At 36.7% G+C, this 22,862-nt stretch overlaps 1 protein-coding gene across 1 annotated transcript in view; it reads right to left on the bottom strand.

Annotated features, from left to right (window-relative positions):
• Positions 1–514: 514 nt before the first annotated feature.
• Positions 515–22,862, bottom strand: part of TTC27 (tetratricopeptide repeat domain 27) — a 143,132-nt gene continuing 120,784 nt past the window's right edge. Inside the window, exons 14-20 of the mRNA XM_074863362.1 lie at positions 20,841–20,939; positions 19,037–19,089; positions 14,677–14,842; positions 8,206–8,403; positions 4,662–4,773; positions 3,959–4,059; positions 515–759 (exon numbers count right to left, since the gene is read on the bottom strand). Coding sequence (XP_074719463.1) covers positions 637–759; positions 3,959–4,059; positions 4,662–4,773; positions 8,206–8,403; positions 14,677–14,842; positions 19,037–19,089; positions 20,841–20,939 — 852 coding nt within the window. The 3' untranslated portion in view covers positions 515–636. The remainder of the gene's footprint in view (positions 760–3,958; positions 4,060–4,661; positions 4,774–8,205; positions 8,404–14,676; positions 14,843–19,036; positions 19,090–20,840; positions 20,940–22,862) is intronic.

The following is a 22,862-nucleotide window of genomic DNA, read 5'->3' as shown; positions in this document are numbered from 1 at the left end:
TCCCCTGTAAGCAATTAACACCGAATTAAAATCGGGAAGTGCCTGACGACCCAGCAACCCACCTCAGGCCTGGCCCCGCCTGCAGCCCCCAGCGCCCACCGCACTCCCCGCCGTGACAGCCTGCCGCCACTGACGGGCCAGCCTTACAGCTCCTCTGATTGGCCAGCGGCAGACAGACGCACCCTCCGATTGGTTGTGCGCCTCGCTGCGGAGGGTGACAGGCTGGGCCCAGGTCCCGCCTCTGCTGCGTGCTTGTCCATCTCCTCCCGCCCTTGGCACCTCTCCTGGTCCCCCAATTGCAACATAGGTGGGGCGTCCCAGGGAGGCCTGGCGCCTGGGTGTGATGCAGCCAGGCAGAACTAATCCCCAATAATCGCCTTATAAATACAAGTAGCTCTGTTGCAGAAAATCTGGGCCTGAGGAACGAAAACACACAACTTTAAGACAGAGAGAGCTGATAAGAATCTTAAAAAGCAGGCTGAACTCTGAAGAAAGCTGGCCACAAGAACAGCACTGTATAGAAAAATGTTTATTGAGAGTGTTGTTGCATTAGAATTGTTACCATTTCATCAGCAAAAGCTGTGGCAAAAGAAACATGTCATTATTGTCTTCCTGTCACAAAATCTGGTCTGTATGTCAGCACTGGTCTCTCAGCTGGTTGCTCAGTTCTTGAAGTTCAGCAATCATATTGTCCATAGTCGTCACCTCATCAGCTATCTCACCATGAACCTCATTACTTGTTACATCAACAAAAAGTTGCTGCATGACAAAAAAAAATACATTATTTTAAAATATACATACAGTTTCTCTGTTTAAGCATAGAGACAGAATACAGGAAGCTCATCACCACTATCCTGCCTTTTGTATTTTTGGTACCTATGCTGGTATCTCTCTCTTTAAAAAGGCCATTCTGTGGCTAATAAACAGAAGGTGCGCGCGCACACACACACACACACTCTGACCTGACTGCCTACACTGACTCCGATCCCATCAAAAGTAAAGAACTTTACTGTGAAACTCAAATAGAAGAGCATTACACATACTGTCACTGTCATTCACAAACCCACCTGCTGATAAATTAGTAGTTGTGAATTTTAATGGCCATTTTCCACAATGTCATATTCTGTTGCGTTATTTTTTCCAAAACCTCAAATAAGTATGTTTTAACATTTGATGTCAAGACATGCATGGGTGGAGACATTCATCTGTGTGTAACTAAGTTATACAAGAGAAAACAAAACACTACAGAATAATAAAAATAGTTTCTTCTTAAAGACCTTAAGACATTAACAGAAACACAAAGCAGCTAACTCATGAGCAATCATAATCTTCATGTACTTACAGGGAAAATGAGGGAGAAGAAGGCTGAACGACTGTCTAAAGCCCTGAGATAGTATGTTGCTACTGCAAGGCCAGGACCTGTCATTTGACTCGAGTAATATCGAGGCTGTGTGAGGTACCACTCCATAGAAATATGGTGGTGGTGGTGGACCCAAACATATGTTTCCCCTTTATTATGTAAAGGGAGAGTGATTCACACTTCATTTGACACAAATGAAAAGCCTACATTTAGATACAAAAACAAACCAAGAAAACAAAAGTTGCTCTGGAGTACATCTGTACATCATTATATCATCAAAACATAATGGGACAATACAGATATGTATATAAACAAAAATGTACTTAAAAGGCCTTAACCAAGATCTTCAATGTGTCTCAGAACAGTGTTGTCACTGAACAAAGGAACATCTTACACAAAAATAGGAACATGTTCCTGCTACAAGTACAGAAACTTCACTGAATTTCTGCCCAAAAACCTCACACTGGGAATGTGACAGAAAAGTGGTTCTTTCTGGCTAAGACAGCTAAATAAATCAGGATGATTTTTTTTTTTTTTTCCCTTTCATAGTTAAAGAGATCTATTCAACTTGATGCAGCCTGGGGAAGTTTCACGCACCATCATTCTTTGGGCTTTGTGCCCCATGTTTCCCCACAACAGTACCCACATTTCTTGCATTTCTGATACAGCTCCGTGACCTTTCTCGTTTTCGGAGACCCCACCTGTCAGATCCGAATGATGCATGGGGGCAAGAGGCAGAAGAGAGCCCACTATGCTACTTGCCAGAGCACGTGCCTGCCCAGAAAGCTCTGTACAGAAAGGATCCCATTAACAACACATTTTCAAGTTGCAGCTTTCAGCAGACTGTGGGTGCATCATGAGTCTGGCACAACACAGGAGCTTGAATGTCAGAGATGCATATCCCAGGAGAGGTGAGACGTCTGAAAAGCAACATTGTTTCACCTGTACAAAAACTACTGATTTGTTCCAATTGCCTGTCCTGACTGCAACATTTTGGAATTTCAGCTTTTAAAAGTTACTTTCAAAGTTCCTTTATTCCTTCTGAAATCTTAACTACTGAGTCTGCTCTTAGCTCATTTTTTAAGTGCTCTTCTCTGTTAAAAGAAAAAACAACCCCACACTAATACTGACTCACAAGGCAGCAAAAGGAGATGCTGCAGTTAAGCTTGTACAGGCATAAACAGTGCTAAACTGTGCATAGGATCTTACAGAAGATGACTGAGTTTTTAAACTACAACACGCTTTGGAAATTCAATGTCACTTCAAATTAAAAATAAGATGGCATCTTGGAAAGTATGCAAAAACAGTGAGGTCATACTAACAGCTTTATCTTTAACATTTCAGTTTTCTCAGAAGTGCCATAAAACTTAGAGGCACCATTATCTGCCAGTAATACAGATGTTAATTTAATTAGTGCCTTCAGGAATTAAGAATACAATTTACTAGACTCACCTATTCTTAATCTTTCAGATACTGCATGATCTTTCATAATATAAACCACCTGTACTTGTATTTGTATCATTTATGTCAAGTAGTCTTGCTTTCACTACAATCATACTCAGTCTATACACTTTGTTTTTAAAAGCATTTTGTGAATCACAACAAAACATACACGTTGTGGCTTTTTTCACCACATTCCGAAGACTTATGTATGCCAGTATTTAACAGCACAGTTACAGAGCCAGCTTGTGTCTGCTTATACAACTTTCCTAGGCTTTTATCTATAAAATTATAGGACTTAAAAGAGCGTGAGCCAAGTTTAGCACACTGATGATGGATCAACACTTTGTAACACAAGCACACATGTTATAAAACTTATGCTCTGTAATTCACATTTACTAAACCCCACACACAGCCAGGAAGAATAATTTTTTCAGACACTAAATGTATTTTGAATGAAAACGTATTCCAGATCAGTCCTCAGTTAAACAATGGCTGTGTCTCATATTGTAAGATGAAGGGTAAAACTAGGATAATGATGGTGCAGAAACAGACATGGCTCTTCAGGTGTCTGGCTATGGTGGCACAACTCCAAAAACCAAATGTATGATTCAAACATGGTGACATTTTCAGATGAATTAATATCTGAATTGGTAGGGTATCCATGAAAACCTTAGTAAAAATTAGTTCCCTCTTTTAATAAATAAACCCAGTTTTAAAACACTTCAAGTGATGCGAAGTAGTCCTGACAGGTTTTGGTCCTTTCTGCAGGTTTACATCCATTCTTTCTGAGACTGCCCTGCTTCCCCCATGACTTCTCACATAAGAACCCGTACTTGAAATGACTGATTTCTTCCAAACATTCGAGTCTGCTTGCCCAACATTTTAAGTAAAATTCTAACTTACTCTAAAATGTCAATGATATCTCTAAGACTAGTAGGTTTATTTCGGTCAAAGCCCAGCAGGAAGAAGGGAAATAAAAGTCTACTTAAAACTGGAATCCTTAACAGCATAGAGGGTGTATATCCATCTGATGATGCACTGGATCAGGCAGGTATTGTGTGATCTATGTGACTCAAACCAGAGAAATGGTTTCTGGCAACAGAACAAAGATTCCTAGCTTTCAAACAAGAATTCCTACCTCTCAAACATTCCTACCTTTGCTTTGGATGACAATCCACGTAAGTTAAGCCGAGCTGAAGAAAGTATCTGCAAAGCTTCCTGATGATTAGATTTGTTCTTGCTGCACTTTATAGCCACTAGAATCCAAACACAGAAGAAAAGGATGCCAAAACAAAAAAATCATTACCTCTATAGCAATAATCTTTAAGCAACATTTAATTTAAAATCTTGACACTTTCCACAGATAATCTTTTTAATGTCATATCCCCCCAAAAAAACACAGAGAAAAAGAATGCCAAGTAATTTTGAGAAGATAACTCTAAACCCAATAGGTATATGTGTCCTTCTTAAACACAAATATCACAGCACAATGAATGGTCTTACCGAGTCTAAGTTTTGTCCATCTCCTGAGTGGCAGAGTCAATCAAACTTATGTGATGGTTTGAGGACTGAGATGAACTATAGATGCGTTTTCAAGTGCATGATGAAATTGCTAGACCATGAAATTAACTGATTCCATGTTTACCAGTCATATGTTTACTGACTCACCCAACACAATTTCTGCCTCATTCCAAGTATAGTTTTGTATGCACTATTAGGGTGATGCTCTCTGTTAAAGGACTCCCAATAGTAGGAATAAATATAATGGATTAAGTATAATATTATTTTGTTACTAAGCTTAATAAAAATTTGCTACATTCTTCATGAATAATAGGAGTTCTTTTCGGGTGGAACATACCATGTGCAATCTCTATGGCTCCTTTCACCACTTCCTTAAAAGAAGAAACATCTTTCTCCCAATCACTTGATTGAATTTCACATTTATGTGCCTTAGTGAGACACTGCAGTGACTGCAAGGAGGAAAAAAAATGATCAGTATGTGAGAAAATAAACTAGGAGACTAATTTAGTTTTAAGTATCTATGAAATCAATGCTCAATCCAGAAAATGAATATATCTTTACTATGTTTGATTTCCTGTGTGCTGGAGTTGTGTCCTTCTCTGCAACGTTAAGCACCAGCTGTAACACAGATGTTCTTCGCCAATATTGCATCTCAAGTACAAGAGGCATATGAAGTAACGTGTCTAATTTTTATCTTTTTAAAATCTGTCTAGACTGATGGATGTGACCCATGTTTGCCAAGTCATCATAATTAAATGCACATGAATAACAGAAAAATACTTGTACTCACACTTTGAACAGCAATTTTTTACCTAAAAAAATTATAACTGAATACATCAAAGCTTTCTTTCTGTATATGTATTCTTGGCGAATAATGTATTTTACAGACACAGCTATTAGCTGCTATACTGCTCTGGTTCTCAGTGTGAACAGGAGAAATAAATGTAAACAATATGGAAGGAGGGTCCCATTAAGAAAAAAAAAATGAAAAATTTAAGCAAAATAAATTAAATTTTGCTTTTTGAGTTTTGTTTCGTTTCTACAGCATCAAAAATATGAAACAAACACATGCCGGAAATTACATGCCTTGGTTCAATGACAACTTTTCAATTACCTTTTTAAAGAGTTTAAATATCATTTTAAAAACTTTCCATGTGGTACATATACATGAGCACAATAAAGATTTCTGGTTGCTGAACAAAGGCAGATTAAACTGGGGGGTCGTCACCCCAGAAGCTTTCACCTTCTCTCTCCCACTGAAGTTCCAATCAGTATGGCATGGATGACTGAATGGCTCATGCTGCTATAAATTGCAGTAAAGGTGTATTAAGTCAAACCAGAGCAAATTAATTTTTTTCACAATAACCTAGGTTATAACTGGTAGTAGTTCTAGCCAGCAGAGGCAACAACTTCCAAGAGAAGGAACAACAGTTTTTACCGCAGTCTGATTTCAGACTGCACGTGTCTTGAGTCAGAGCAGCAAATTAGGGGGGTTTTGCTGACAGATGTCAGAGAGAGGAAAGAATTCAAAGTCTTGTGGGCTGTTTGTTTGCACTTCTTGAATCTGGATTTATCCTGGAAGGAAACAGTTACGATCTGGGGAAAGTTCAAGGAACAGAAGGGTTTCATAGCTTGGGTATGGATCAGCAGGAAACTTGAAGGTGGGAAAGATTCCTTGGTGGGAGAGGGGGACTGAACTGCATTCAGCATAGGAAAGAATGAAGTACTGAATGAGGTGACAGGTCGGATACATAAAAGTGTAAGAGTAAATATATACTGAGCTAAAGAAAAAAACCCACATACCCAACACTTCAATAGTTTTACACACCTAACTTGTAAACTCCGTCTGACTTAGATTCAATTTACAAAGCACTGTTGTGAATTGTAACTGTAGACTCCAGTGATTCACGACATCAGATACAGCAGCAGAGCAGAAAGGTAAAAAACCCCAACAACCAGCCCACCCTTTACAATAGTCAGACATACGAGGTTGTCCTTTCAAATGCAATGTCAGGGACAAAATTGGTTAAATATAATTAAATCTGCACTAAATAAGGTATTACATTATGGACTAAAGGCCAAACCCTACGTTTGTAAGGAGGCACATGACACTATGATAGATGTGTTCCCATCTCTTTGTCCTGTGATGCCACAATATAGTAAATAATGCCCTTTCAGAATTCATTAACCTTTTGCATAAGAAATGTGGGTGGAAAACTGTAACAATACATCTGGAATTTTTCTACAGATATATTCACTTAATATCCAACTGACACATGGTGATGCTTGTGGCAGTGAAGCCAATAAATACTGTTTTTAACATTTTTACTTTATAATATAATATCACTAAAGCTACCAGTGATTACCTACTGTATGGTAAATTAATTTTTAAACTGTAAATTAATATATGCTGCGGCTGTAGGCAGTTTTGCTCTTTCATGTTCTATATCTATGGTACCATCATACCAGGATACTTGGATACACACGTAAGCATACCTTAAGTATTTATAAACATCATTGCATTTTGCAGTGCAAGCTAGACCTAAGCATGTTCCATAACCAGTCTGATTAGGAAACACAGTTAAAGTCCTGTCTACTCTACAAATTGAAACCATGTTTTTAACTGGGTTAGTGAAAAATACTGTGATGTAACCAGATTCTGAAACAATTACATTTATAGTATAGACAGGGCCTCTGCTACTTTGCATGTCTGAGTAAGAATTTGAGGATATATTACAGGATATTGCAGTGTCTGTACTTCTGAATTCTAAATAGGCCAAATCCCTTTTATTGTTCAGCTGTAAAGAAAAATAGGGAAGGATAAAAGGCAGGAATTGGAGGTGGACAATGGCAAGGACTGAACAAGGCATTTCACAGGGCAGAGCATAAAGAGGAAGACAATGAGCAAGGCCCCAATAATTATAAGTTTAACCCCACAGGCATACAATTTGTAGGCCCGACCATATGCCTAATATGCCTGACATCAAGCAACAAGCAATCCTCCAGACTGACATTTTTGCCCAGGCCAAAGGCATACCCCCATTAGGAAACACATACTGAATGTTGACCTTGTGTATTTTCAGCTTCAGTAATATCTGTTAACCTGTAAGTGGTTTTGGGGTGTGAAAGGCTACTTGAATTTTGGAAATTTAATACCAAATGCAAAGCACACTCCAGCATACAACGAAGTAAACACTTTTAGCAGTGCAGAGTGGTTATTTTGGAAATGCAACCAACTCGATTACCTGGGAAGTGATAGAAACGAGAGATGGAACATAGCAAAACCAGAGATGGGTAAAGAGAAACCAATGGTTCAACATATTTCCATTTCATAAAAGACAAGTGTCCTTAAATAAGGACAAAGCACTTTTACTCTGGGAACTATCCTAAGTGCATTTTCCCTTAGTGATTGCAAAGAAGAATATAGATGGCTTATGATGCCACTGGATCATGCCATTAAGATCCTCTTTTCCAGAAGCTGCAATATCTTATCTTCAGAATCAAAGATTCAAATTTAAAATACCCACAAAACACCACTATTAGATTACAGACATTCAATTGCTGCCAAGAAAAGTTTCAGAATGCAAATCCAAGACATTGCACATATGATGTGATCGGATGATCTAAAATGAAATACTGATAAAAGAGAGATATTCTTTAAAAATCCACAAAAACTGATGTAAAATGTCTTGCTCCTGTTAGATAGTAAGAATGTGTGCTGTAGGAACATGAAAAGCAGAAAATAAGCTTATAGAAACACTAAAGCAAAACATGTCTGGAACAAGAACATGTCTTACCATAGCACTATAGTTTGTTAGAGAACAGAAGGTTTGTACCAGAAGTGTGTATCCATAAAACCATATACCTCACAAAACATTTACCTTTTCAATATCTTCACCACTGTCATTCTGTCCATTTCCATAAAGTTGGGCATAAAGTCTCCAGATCTCCCCGTCATTTGTCACTCGTGAAGTCACTCTGCCCAAGAGCTCTTGCAATTTTCCTTTTAATCCACTAGCTACCTCTCCAGTGCGATCTGCCATACCATTCACTACTGCTCTGACCAGAATAGCCAGCACCTTAAAAAAGCAGCAGGAAAGAGTTTTTATTTCAACTCAAATCAACATCAGTATATATAATGATATATGTAATATTTGGTCTCTATTAGTGATTCAGTAAAATACAAATACCATATGACAAAAGTACAGAATTTACTAAGAAATACATTATTAGGGGAGTAATTCAACTAATTTAAAGCTCATCTGTAAGACTCTACGGTTGGTGAAGATAAAGCCAAAGAGCTAAGAAAGAAATTTGGATTAACAGGACAGGCTAGTGTGAAAAAGAATGGCATAGGAAATTGTGGCAGTACCCTAAAGATATATTCACCTTGTAATACAGTTATGAAAAGATCAGTAAACAGGCTGAACCAGATTAATTCTCTATTTAACTACCTGCAGAAACTGAAAACTGAAAGATGTATAGTGGATGAGATGGAAACTGGGAGGCAACTGAATACCACCTTGGGAAACTGTTTACTGCACTTCTGGTGAATTTCTAGTCAAGTCAGTTCAATCAAACTTTTTACAAGTACTCATTTAATGGCCATACTTTCTGAGTCACTGGCTGGAGTATGTGGCATCTGACCTGCAGAAATGCTGAGCACGTGCAGCTGCTGGTGAAATGTATGAAATGCTACATAATACCAAGTGTCCCTAAAAAAACCATGAGTCTTCGTGTCCCAAACTGGACACTGATGAATTAGAGAACAGTTTTTCTGTGCCTCAGTTCCTTCTCCATAAAATGAAAAACAGCAAGTGTAAATTAAGACATTGGATCATATGGTGAATCAGAAGGAAATAAAACCAAGAAAAGCTGTGTCTTATTAAGTGAGAACTACCCGTTCTGTGTAGTGCATGAGACACAGAGACTGGGGAAGAAATAATGAAAAAAAAAATTGAAGTCTCATAAGGTCGGTATTTAAGACAGGTCAGTAAAGGGTATACAAACACCTTCATGCTGGTACTTCCTAACTTGTGAGGCTACCATTTGGCAACTTTAATGCTTCAACATTTTTGTCCTCATGATATCAATACTTACAATGAAATTACATTAACAGCAATATTAATATCAAGACAGTAATAAAACCAATTTCAAAGATGATCTGTGAATAGCCCCAAACCACACAAATATACCACTAATGTACTAAAAGCAGGACAGGGGTGCGTCCTCACAAACCAAGATGTAGTTCTGGCAGAAAGTAATGCAAAAATTATGACAGTATCAAAGTATATTACACTTAAAATAAAAACAAATGTAGTTTAGTATTTGTGATATGTCATTTTCCTAAAACAACTTTTCTTCTATAGAATGACTCCCATGAATTAATTAAGAGTTTTATCAGACACAGGAAATCTTTGGCAAAACAGCCCAGATAAATCAAAATGGCTGATGATGTTATGAAATAAATCCATGTAACAGAAAAAGTGAAAAAAAAAATATACATCTCCCTGGTATCTTTTCAGAATCAATATGAAATCATAGTAGCATCTGAACATCAGCTAAACAGCTCCCCCAAACCATAACAGTACAGCCCTTATAAAATGGTATGGCACACTGGCTTCCCTTTTCCTTTTCCTGTTCCTTTTCCTTTTCCTTTTCCTTTTCCTTTTCCTTTTCCTTTTCCTTTCCTTTTTTCTTTTCTTTGGATTTTCACTTAACATAATAGAAAATATGATCAACTATTAACAGTCCAAGAGTTCTGAAATTCATACTACATTTGTGATTTGGAATCTAAGGGACTAAAACCCATCATTAAATGAATCAGGTCTTCTATAATGATTTGCTAGAAAAACACCAGCAAGTATTGATATTTCCATTACTACAGCATTGTAATAAAAACCATAAAAGAGGTGTAAGAAGGAACATTAAACTACGTTCTCTTTTGAAAAGGAACTAGAACTGGTCCTGAGGATTCATACGTACATGTATGACTTCTCAATCAATTTTTCAGTTTAACAAAGTTGTTACTCAAGTCCAGAAAGTTGGTTCACATGTATAGTTATGAAGAGTTTTAAAGCCAATGATACTTTGTTTGCACATGAAAAAAAAGTTTCCTCAGTCAGTAGGATTTAGCAACTGAAAAGTTATCCATATTCCTACAGAGTTCAGGCTTTGCTTACACTTTCATCACCATAATCTATCTCTTTTTTTTTGTAATTCATCATATAAACATTAGCACTACAGGAGTTAAAATAAAACTAGTGTGAAGGCCCAGATTAAAGGGTCCATTAAACAGTAATGAATCATTAACACTACTTGGCTTTGCCCAACTGTTAAATAAAGCTGTTTCAAATTGCAAGTGAATTGTGCTAATCATCAAAAAGTTAGCAGTGTAACAGAGCTTTCCGTTTTAGACAGTTGTCTTAAGTGTTAAGTTTTAATTTATATCTTTGAGAGATTTTAAACTGCCATACATACTAAACTACTAAAGCAATGCTCTGTTGCCCAGGATCCCATGCAAGCAGTAGAGCTTTTTTTGGTTCTTTTTAATGACTCTTTTCATGAACCATATGACCACTGTGCAGAGAGTTTGTGTTTAGTATGACATCACACAATCTGCATTCCTCCTTTTCGTTTGCTTTTGTGAATAATATGTGTTTACTAAAAACTGAACAAAAACCACCATGGGACAAAACCTTAGAAACAAACCCAGACATTTTTAAATGCTGTGATTGCTATCAGTTAATCTCGTTCCACGATTGTTCTCCAAACAGCTCCTTTCATGTAAAAATTCATTTGGCTGAACCATTTTTAGAAGCTTCACTAATACTAATCAAACTTGACAGTGCTCAAGTAAGAAGAGAACCCTCAATATCAGATCCAAAATGACAAATCTGCAGTCTATGAGGTCTCCTTATGCCCCTCCCAAATTAAAGCTTTATTATAAAGACAGTTGTCATTAGTGAGCTACTTAAAAGAAACAGAAATTTTTAATTCCTCCTCAAAGTCTCCTTGGAACATGCTCTTGCAGCTTTTTATTAGAAACAGTCTGGCAATATGAACTGCTGAAATAAGAATGATATTTGATGGAAAGGGTAACAGAAAAACTTTGCTACATTCTCAAGAACACAGAATTGCAGAGAGGAACCATTTGTCCATACTTCTGAATTCATATTCTTTGACAGCACAGGATGAAGATCTGATCTGAAAGCAATGTAGCAAAACAGCTTTTCCACCCACAAAATAACTTTGCTATTCACAGAACTGCAACTTTCCAAGTAAAAAAAGATTGCTTGTCTCCACAAGCATGCATGTGCAAAGTAGTATGATTAGCAGTTGCAGAAATCTTTCAGGTATATTCACAACCTCAGACTAATAATTCAGAGGCTAATTTGATGATGACAACAGGTAAGGTTTTATTCTCAGGTCATTTTTAGTGACTGATATACTAGCTGAAACTACAGATAATTCAGTGAGCCCTTATCTTTTATTACATAACATCTATATTAAATGCTTTCAAGATGTATTTCTCCATAGGTTCATAAACATTAAAAGGAATATGGGAACTTGAAGAATTTTAAGAACTAGTAAGGAAGGTAAGAAAGCACGCTTATAACATTTAAGGGGAATATGAGGAAACTGAGACTTTCAAAAGGATGTCCTTGCTGTAATCTTTTATTGCCTTGCTGCTTGTTTATAAAAACAGCCCTTCAGGTTTTCCTTGTTCAATTCTGTTTGCAGAATCTGTACATACATATCTTCAAGCCTCGTGATATCTTCATCTCAGAACCTTTGCCACAAGGATGACATCGTTAAATAACTAGAATAGCTTAGAAGCAAAATTTCCCAAAGCTGCATTCTATACTCAAGAAGTCTGGCACAAAAACACAGCAATGGCCTAACAGAAATCACAAATGAAGATATTAATGCCTTACTGTTACTAGAAGAAATTAAGTGATTTACAAATATGACTTCATACTATACTGAAATAAAATAATAAAAATCTTATGTAACTACTCAAATCAAGGACATTTCGAATTATGTATTCAGTTGCACCCTCTGATGCATTCAGTCTCAGAAGGAGTATTCTGCAACAATGATTATGCTAAAAGTGATTGGTGATTGGCTTTCTGTTTTCACAAAGAACTGCAATCAATGACTCAACTTGTTTCTTCCAGTCCTGTGCATATTTATTTTTCCAGATTTTTAAATTCCTACCTTCTTTCTCACCACTATGTCATCTAGTTTAGTAGTCTATCAATTGAAATCTATGATGGCTACAAATACAAAATAGAACCTGAGAGAAGATCATCTGCTTTGGATGGAAACAGAGGTGTATGCTTTCACTTACTCATGTACCATGATTATACTTTGTTAAAATACAATTGCACAAGAGGGTTATAGAGCATCTCTATTTAAAACAGGCCAGCTGGCAAATGGGAGAAGCTCAGAAATTAATGGTGAGCTTTATAAACAATCTCAGCAGAAGCTTTTAGTTTTATGTGCTTTTTTTGTTTTGCTATGGGTATACTCTTTTCTTCCTTGTAAGATAATCGATTAAAGCCTTTCTGAAATTCTTTAATCAGGCTCTGAGGTTTTTCTTGGCCAAGTAGCAAAAATTCTTCTAATTGAAGAGACTGTATTAGAAGTTATGATGAAATCCATAAAGCACTTCACATATCAGAGGCCAAAGTTAAAATTAGGATGCAAAAAAAAATTTAGCATACACAGCATATATATACTTCTGTAAAAATTATAGAAGTTGCATGAGAACAAGATGAAAAAAGAGTTATACAACAAAAATAGAAATTTGGTGCAAGCAATATCCTCCATATTTGAATAAAATTTGACAAAACATATAGGAGTCTGTATCATCTCAAAATATCTAAAATGGACATTTAGAATGATAAGCACGATGGACTATCATAGAATGGTTTGGGTGGGAAGGGACCTTAGTTCCAAACCCCCTGCCTTGGGCAGGGACACCTTCCACTAGACCTGGTTGCTCAAAGCCCCGTCCAACCTGGCCTTGAACACTTCCAGGGAGGGGGCAGCCACAACCTCTCTGGGCAACCTGTTCCAGTGCCTCACTATCCTCATAGTGAAGAATTTCTTCCTTATATCTAATCTAAATCTACCCTCTGTCAGTTTAAAACCATTACCTCCCATCCTATCACTACCTGCCCTTGTAAAAAGTAAGTCCCTCCTCACCTTTCCTGCAGCCCCCCCCTTTAGGTACTGGAAGGCCACTATAAGGTCTCCCTGGAGCCTTCTCTTATCTGGGCTGAACAACGCCAACTCTCTCAGCCTGCCCTCACAGGGGAGGTGCTCCTCCTTAGTGAGTATTGTACTCATGTACAATTTGTTATTAAAAAGTAATATGAAAAAAGTTTTTAATATCCCTGCCCCCATGAACAAATGAGATGCTTCTGCGTGCATAATTAATTCTATCTGTTCTCTCTCCTCATTGCTGGACTCAAACTCCCAAGACCCAGGAAAGCTATTTTTCATCATTTTATGGGATAAGAGAAGAAACATCCGCAATCAGTGACCAGTAGCAGCTGGGTCCTCTTACCCTGGTACTACACATAAACTCCCTAAGATCTCATACGCTCTTCAACCAGATCCATTAATTTTGAAACAGCTTTTGGAGCTATTTCACTACTCTGCCTAAGGGATTTTTTAGCTTGCCTTTCAGGTTCACCTTGCTGTTTTCACTGAGTGTACAGAACCCTGTTTGGATCAGGACCTGGTTTTAGGCAAGGTAACATCCCAGATGAAGTTGTTAAAGTAGGCTCTCTGGGTTTTGTCCAGAGGGTACATTTACAAACACAGAAGTTAACTGAACTACAGTGAAAGATGAGCAAAGTATCTCCTTCATTTTTCTTCATTTCGATTATTAAGAATCAATATTCTGGCTGTAATGCACTCAATCTATGAAACATAATTCACTTTCAAAGGCTCATCTGTGGAATTTGCAAACACATGGGAAAAAACTTTATTTAAACTAAATAATTTATATTATTTCTGATACTAAGATATGCAGGAACAATATGGAAAGATGGGGTTATGCACTGTGTTTTATTTAAGCATAGATCTTAAAACTACAAGGCTCATATATGTCCTTTCACAAATCCTGAGGCAATCTGGATGCAAAGGTTTTCCTTTTTGTCCATATTAATTTAAAATACTTAGTCTTACAGTCCAGATCTCAAAAAATTAAATGGCTTACCTACATAACTTCACTGGTATGTGTACTATCATTACTAATACCATGATCAGAACAAATCTCTTTCTCACAAGAAAAATTAATTAACTTGTAGGACAATTTAACATGAAAACTTCCCCACCTGTGTATCCTTGTACTTTTCTCTTAAATCCATGAGCCGATGATAAGCTTTAATTGCTTCTGAAAACTCTCCAACATCTGTACTGGTGAGAAGATAGTTCTCCCATATTTGCCAGTGCTCGTAGTTGCACTTGAGAGCTTCTTGGAGGGTTCGAAATGCTTTGATTCTAATCAATAATAAAAAAGAATTGAAAAGAAGATTCTATATTAAAGATTTAATAGAGAAGATTTCTATATTAAAATCAGTTGGCACTGTATCATCTAAAAAGCTGGTTATTTAAAAAATCAAGTTTAGCAAACAGAGCAATGTAAAAGTTATTGTTCATGATTTACAATACTGATTATTCCTTAATCTCTCTTGCCAGTTACTTTATATCAGTTCACTCCACAGTACACTCTGTAGAGTCTGAACTAGGTAATTTCTATGTTAGCTCTCATAATTACATTTTGACAAAAATTCATTATAAATGTGCCATCTATGTCAATATTTTCTTTCCTCAATTTTTAACTGGAACAATAAGAAAACAATCTTACTCATGCTTCATCTGTAACACACACTAAAAAATTAAAAATCATGAGTTCATGGCAGATGCACAATGATATTGACTCATTTCATCACACAAAGGAAGGTTGCTTAACAGTAACAGCTTTTTGTGATTTATTTTAAACATTTGCACATGGTAAACATGCATACACATTGCACAGAAGCCCAGTATTTTCAACCATTTTTTTCCTATGTCACTGGAAGCTTTACTTGCACTCTCTGTTCCCTGATGCTACGCTGCTCAGTACAAATGTGTCAGAGTGGCCCCAAACGCTATTAGGGTCCTTCACCAAAGGTGCTGCCCAGTCAACCATCTCATAGTGGCAGGAGAAAGTGTTGTAGAATAAAGGTGGACAGAGTAATTCCTATAAAGTCACTGTCAAGTCAGGAAGTATCTTTATTTTTTTTCACATGCATCCACTGCAGGCAACTCTCTACCATTCCCTTACTAAAGGAAAGAATAACAGCATTCTCTGGTAAGGAACGTAAGAGAGTTCAGCCAAATCAAGAATATGGGCTGAAAGCAGTTGACCTACAGTTTACAGAGGTATGACCTCCTGTACAACATGCAACCAGTGCTGCCAGAGGAAAGACAGGAGTAAGAAGTCTTAATGAAGCATATGTTGGTAAGGCTTAAATGTACTGCCAAAAGTTGCAATAAATTTGAATCTTTAAAAAAAGCTTTGTGAGTGAATCAGAATGATAGTGTTCTTAGAACTTTGAGAGATTGAAGCTTACTGTCAGTTGGACAGTCATGATATGTAGAAAAAACACAAAGGAATAAATTCCTTTAAATGAAAACTTGAAACAGTGTTTTCCCAGGCCAGTAAAAATCTTCTTTAAGGAGGTATGACAATAAATCTCTTCTTAATAAAGATCATATAAAGATGGCTTGTTATGAAAATTTGCAGTTCACTTGCTCCATTGCTTGAGTGAGTTGTTAAAAGTGCTGTCTCTAAAGAAAGCTGAAAGAAATTGTTGGTTGAGTTTCAAAAAGAGGGTCCGGGAGAGCGTAAATATCCCAGCCAGGAAAAAGAATATATAACTAGTGGATCAGGCCATTACAAGTCTGGAATGGCTGGGTCAGGGAAAAATGTAAATAACTGCCAATCTAAGCCCACAGCATTGAAAGAGTTTCCAAATACATGGGAAGAGAGCTGACTGATAGAGCAAAATTATTGAAGGAAAACAGGTCATTTGGCATAGCTACAACAGCATAGTCCACAGGCAGGATCTTCCCATGTTCATTCCCCTTTTCTCTCTGATACACTGATATACGTGATGCTGCTGAGTAAATGTACTAACAGTTGGGTGTCCTCCACTGTTAAGTCTTAGTAAGAGATTTCAGACCCCAATTTTGATAGATTATATTAGAAAAGAACAGAGACCTGCTCCTTCCTCTGTGGATTTTGTTACAATGGAAGCTGGGATCTGCCACAGCTCTCTGACAGGCTAGAAGATGCTCTGGCTGACTGATGTACCCCAGTCACCTTAAGAAACTGTTTCTGAAACTGCTCTTCAACATCTGCAGGATTAGCCTGTATGATCTCTCCCATCTTCTCAAAAAAGTGCATAAGTTATCAGCAGGGCAGATGCCAATCAGATGAAACTGTGAAATGTAGACAAGATACCAGAGGGTTGGGATAGACATTGTATTCCTCAAATCATCACTTTTACTACACTGATAAATTTCTCTAGGTTCTCAAAATAAATCCCCTATGTATTTAATAAATCATATAAAGGTGGAGTATCTTTAACCAGGGCAACAATTAAACCAATTCATATCCAAACAGGAAACAGTAGGCAGTACCAGTGCGTCATCCTGTCTCTGAAATCAGGAATCTTTCACCCAAAGGACAGAGGGCCAGTCCCAGTTTGTTCTGAGAAATATGAGATCTAGATTTCAAAGGCCTCCTGGCACCCAGAGGAGTTTTTCTGGTAAATCAAAGAGTAGAGTCTGTTTTCATCACAATTAATTTTTCTGGAGGAAATTCAGAATACACAAAATGTGTGGACTCTTAAAAAGCAAACAAACCCAAGCCCCAACAAAACACCTTTCATTTGGGTGTCAGCAAGTTGTTTGCATACACTTTTCAAGAAGACTTACACAGTTTATATTTGTCTGTTGTATGAGACTCTGCTAAACCTTACCCAAATGCACAATCCTTGAGTGGGAATGATTTAAGAGTCTGGTTGGAGTAAAGCTTGATTGTGATGAGGAAGCAAAAGAAAACCATTAACTTAAGTATTTTTATTTTTGGTTTCCTTTTTTTAATCCTCCCCTCACTTTCTTTTTTTTTGCTATCAGGCTTGAAAAGATAAGAGTTTACACTTTCACCGCTGCTAGAGTTCCCCAGAATAAATTATACTGAAGTGCACTACTATGGATATCCTCTGCTTTGAAAGTGGATTAAACTAACTCACACACAGTCTTGATCTGTAAGCGACTACACAAATAATCAAAGAAGATTCCAATACAGGCCACACTCAGGTATCAGCATGTAATACTGACTTAAGGTTTCCTGTATACATATTCCTCTCCTGTGTGATTCCTGTGGAAAAGCAAGCTCAGAAACATGCCCCCCTTTACTGTCTTTGATACAGTATCAAATAGGTTACAAGTTTTATACCTATTTAGCATGTTAAATCACAAGAGTAGATTAACAATAATAAAATTAAATCAATAAAGTGAAACTATTCACTCAGTAGTTTCTCAGCATTAGATGTAATGTATTAGATGAACAGACAAAAGTTATTTTGATTAAAGATACTTTTATGAAACAAGCATAAGCTAGTACACTGAGCATGACATACCCTTTTGAACTTCATGCAAAAGGAGCAATCTATCACATGCATTCTCAAGGCACTGCTGAAGATGAAAGTAACTACTGAAAAGTTAAAGCAATCTCTATTACTTTTTAGTCCTGAGTAGTTATTCTAACCTTCATTTTCTCCTCCCTCCTGTTCCCATTAGCATATCAAACCATCTCTTCAATTCATTTGTATTACTTCCCACATTTCCTTCATATGTTTACTGATTTACCCTTTAATGTAAATTTTCTATTCTTTTTCTCTTTTGTAATTTGCCTCCTGACTGCACAACCACTTAAACTGATGTTAGATTTTAAGTAAGCTTTTTAAAAATTTATTTTATTCTTTTGTAGCCATGAGGACAAGTTATAATGTGAAGATTCTTAAGTATTAAGTTCTTTCAGGTATTCTGTGTCTACAAGTAATTTTTATTACATAGAATTGAAATACAAAATAAGAAAGGCAGTCCATTTATGTCAAAGCTTATTGCAATAACTGTTAATTTGGAGGGAAAAGAACAAGCGAGCTAGTATGTGTGCAGAACTCCATCTGCTTTCATAATATAAAAATAATCTGCCTGTTTTTCCCTTAAATCCACTGAGATTAATGCAGTATGAATTGACATAGGGCTGAATATATAGTGTGCTTGAAATGGACTTATCTTTTTAACTTCATAGTCAAATTAGTTTCCAACTTTGATATGAACGCTTTGCACTGGTTGTACTTGCTATATCATAAATTCTTTTAACAAGGAAGAAGTGTAAGTGTAGGGTGAGAGGTTGCTACTTGTATAAAGCTTATGAAACTATTTCCTGTAAAATGAAATCCGTTATCAACGATCCAACCTGGGAAAGAGAACTGAAGGGATCAGAATTACAAAATACATGGATTTATTCTTATCATGTGGTTAACATGATAATAGAAAATTCAATGTCAAAAAAAGGAAATCCCAATTATTTATTATATTATAAATTTCAGTATCTTCTAATTCTTTTGAAGTACTTACTTCTGTTTTAATCTGATATAAGCAGTTGATAAATTGTTCCAGGCCTCAGCATTCTGTAATGATAAAAGGACAAGTACCAAAAAAACTATTCACTTTATTATGTTTACTTGATAAAAATACGTAAATGAAACTACTGTGAAATATCATCAATTTTGCTAATCACACATATTAACACATATTTTCTACAAAGCAGTAAAAACACTACACTGAAATAGAAATGATTATATTAAAATAGAAATACATAATTAAGTATTACTGACTACTGGAACAATCAGGTATATAAATATCAATTAACTGCCTTCTGGCTGGAATACACTAAGTCAGCTCTTGCCTTCAGTTTAATTGGTAAACAGGCATCCTTTTCTGGATCTAGCTGGGGTGGCTGGAGAGGTCAGTGCTCCCAGCAGCTCATCACTTCTCACTAGATGGAAGCTACTTACTTGCACCACTCCGTTAGTGGAAAAAACAATCTGAATTTCCCCTAATGCATCTCAGGCAAAACTAACAGGGTTAGTTCCAACAGTGTTTATCAACTGTTGTGGCTGAAAAGGATTATGGACTGCTGAATCTTTCCTCTGGTAAAACCAGCAAAGCCATGTACAGGGATGATTCCTGCCCATTGCCTTACACTGCTGTAGATTTGAAGCCACACCACTGAATTCAATAAAGTGACAACTAGTATAAGTTTGAAGAACAGTACCTGGGTACTGCAATGAAATGTATTCTGGTACTGAAGGCTATCCCCAGGCTTAAGGAGCATTTAAATCATGTTGGGAAATATTTTTGAGGCTTAATTAATGAAAAAGGTCATTACATTGCTACAGATCGTTGTATAGGTTTCACCTCCATAATTAAGAGCTCGACAAGCATCCTTTACTCACAAAAGAAATACCACTTAACCCACTGGAGAAGTCAACTGGCTTGTTCATATGAATATAATCAAGTACAGGCCCCAGGAAGATAAGTGAACACAATTTTAGTATCTACTTGGCAGTAAACCTACTGTACTGAAACAAAAAAATATAAATAAAGTAAAAATTTCAGTTAAATACAGGGTTGTATGTATGTACATCTTTTTTACCCGAACTAAGTTACTGCAGTTTATTGATAAAGAAAAAAGAATACTCTGCCACCATTCACTGCTCTCTCATTCCTTTCCCCAAGAGAAGAGAATGAATAATAGTTTCTATCAAGTAGGTGGCATTAACTCTAAGCGAGCAACATGCTGGCAGTCAGGCTGTTTGACAAAAGTATTGCCAGTGCATTCCTGAGAGGTAATCCAGCTGACACCTCTGCTATCTCAATACACAGTCACACTCAAATGGTAACATTGTACACTTGCCCTGTGCATCCTGAAAAATCGGCTAACAAACTCATTCTTCCTGTGTTCATGAACTATACAGTTACAAATTTACCTGTCATACAACCACTTACTTGGCTTTTTTTTCAGGAGAATCCAATTACTTAGGGGACTAAGTATTTTAATTTTTTTGTTTTATCTCTCTTTTTAGCACGCCTCAGTCTATTCATTCCCTTTTCTGTTTTAGCAATGTATGCAAGCATAAAGGAATTTCTGCTCAAACATATTTTAACATTCACACATGCATACTTGGACAAAGTTACATATTGGGCAAGTATTTTTATGATGCCTCATGACAAAAATATATCCTTCATGCACAAGTTTAATTTATTCAAAGGGCTAGGGTTTAAACAAGTTTTTCATTATTGCTTCGTTTGTTTATAATGAAAACATCCTTGTTGCTTTTAGATAAGCCATCTGAATCGCTTGTTGAAAAGTACATACATCTGGTTCCAATGTCACACAGCGCTGAAATGCTTTGGCAGCACCTTCATAGCCTTCTAAAGCAATGTATGCGCAGCCCAAGGAAAACCATACACCTAGCTGGAGAGAAAAAAATGGATCATTACATATATAGAGAGAAATATATATATACACACACACATACATTTCTGCACAAAAAAAATAATTTTGCCTGGATGCTCAAACACACACTACTCTTGCTAATTTTACCTGATTTTCAGCTATCATAATAGTATTGCATTGGAATAAATAATACCGTGTATGCAGAATATAGGAAAACTTTAGGTTCAATGTTTTAATAAATATGGATAAACAAAGGTATTGACTATATAAAGACCACTTAACCATATGTGAGGTGCTCTTTAACAGCACATCTTCATTTAGAGAAGTCATAGCTATTCAGAGATTTGCATATTTTGTTTTAACTTGTGAAAAATCCAAATTCACTTTATAGTATTACAATTATGTCAAATGCCAAAAACTAGGACATTTATTTCAAGGAAATCACATTTTACAAGAAACTTTTCTAATGACTGAACATGAACACTACACAATTATAGCTCTTTCTACCTGTCAGAACATCAGTCTTTTCTAGTTTATAATGCAATGTTTAGAGACAGAAATGTATTTAAATAATGCCTTGTGTAGAGAACAGAACTCTACCAGTGGTTTGCCCTCTTGGCTGCCAGGGCGCACTGATGACTCATACTGAGTGATAGGACATGTGAGAATGGTTCAAAGCTGCACCAGGGGAGGTTTAATCTGGACATTAGGAAGTTTTTCTTTACTGAGAGGGCGGTCAAACACTGGCACAGGCTTCCTAGAGAGGTGAAGCCTATCAGTGTTTAATGTCCTTAATAACAAGCTTTAACTTGGTCAGCCCTGAATTGGTCAGGCAGTTGGACTAGATGATCGTTTTAAGTCCCTTCCAACTGAAATAGTGTATTCTGTTCTAAATAATAACAGATATAGGCATAAATTACAGCAGATTAAATATGTATTTTCATAGCTTTTCAACAGCAAGTTCCTGATTTGCCACACAGTTAATTCTCAGAGCTGCAAGTTAAGCAGTACTATCTTTTAGAAAACCTCTGTAATTCAGAAAAGTATTAAATCCCAGCTACGTTGACAGAACATTTTCTGACAGCATTATGCTGTTTAAATGTGTGCAGTCAAAATCAATCAGAACATTGTATAATGTGCTGCAAAATCATTCCAGGTAGTACTACCTACTGCAATAAGCTCAGCTGTTTCACCATTCTAAATGCCAAGATAAGAAACATAAATAGGTCTTCTTGGAAAATTTTTTGAGAGAGGGAAAAAGGTTGGGAAGAGGAAGATGGAAGAAAAGGTTACATTAATTTATATTGCACAACAACATATTACTTTTCAAGATGTCTGATTAATGTTTATATCCTCTTGTGTTTTGGGTACTAGTTCTGAAGCAAGTGATAACTCAGGTTCTTCAGAGGAAACTATAATGGCTATTTAAATACAAAAACGTTACCTTAAGAAACATTTGCAAATCAGAGATCTTACAAGTTTGAAGATAAAGTTGTTGGTTCATAAGCAAGGAGCTTCTACCTCTACAGAATAATTGCAAACTCTGTAGCAGATGTTTTTGCAGTTCTCTCCAGATCTGACTCATTTTTCTGACTCTGAAACCCAACTTAAAATCAGCAACAACATATCTGCTCCTGACTTACCTGTTATAGAATTCATAGTTAATCTGCTTCAAAACCTTAGATCCCAGAACATAAATGTATGACATTCATCCCTGTCAGATCTGGCACCCTGGTGGGCAGTCTTGATGATATCAAGAAAACAACTGAACAAGCTTGGCAATAAAGATATCACTTTGCATTTGAGGGTGTATGTGGATGGGCCATCCTCAGAGAATACGGATGAATAGATGAAGATAAAACTGCCAATTACACCTGGCCTGGACAAACATGAAAATCTACTTTTCAGCACTGTCAGCCTGTCGCCTTTCATGATCTTTAA

The sequence above is a fragment of the Strix uralensis genome, chromosome 3 (assembly GCF_047716275.1).
Source record: "Strix uralensis isolate ZFMK-TIS-50842 chromosome 3, bStrUra1, whole genome shotgun sequence".
In the NCBI taxonomy this organism is placed as follows: domain Eukaryota; kingdom Metazoa; phylum Chordata; class Aves; order Strigiformes; family Strigidae; genus Strix; species Strix uralensis.
Note: the sequence above shows the minus strand (reverse complement) of the source record. Positions and strands in the feature narration are given on the sequence as shown.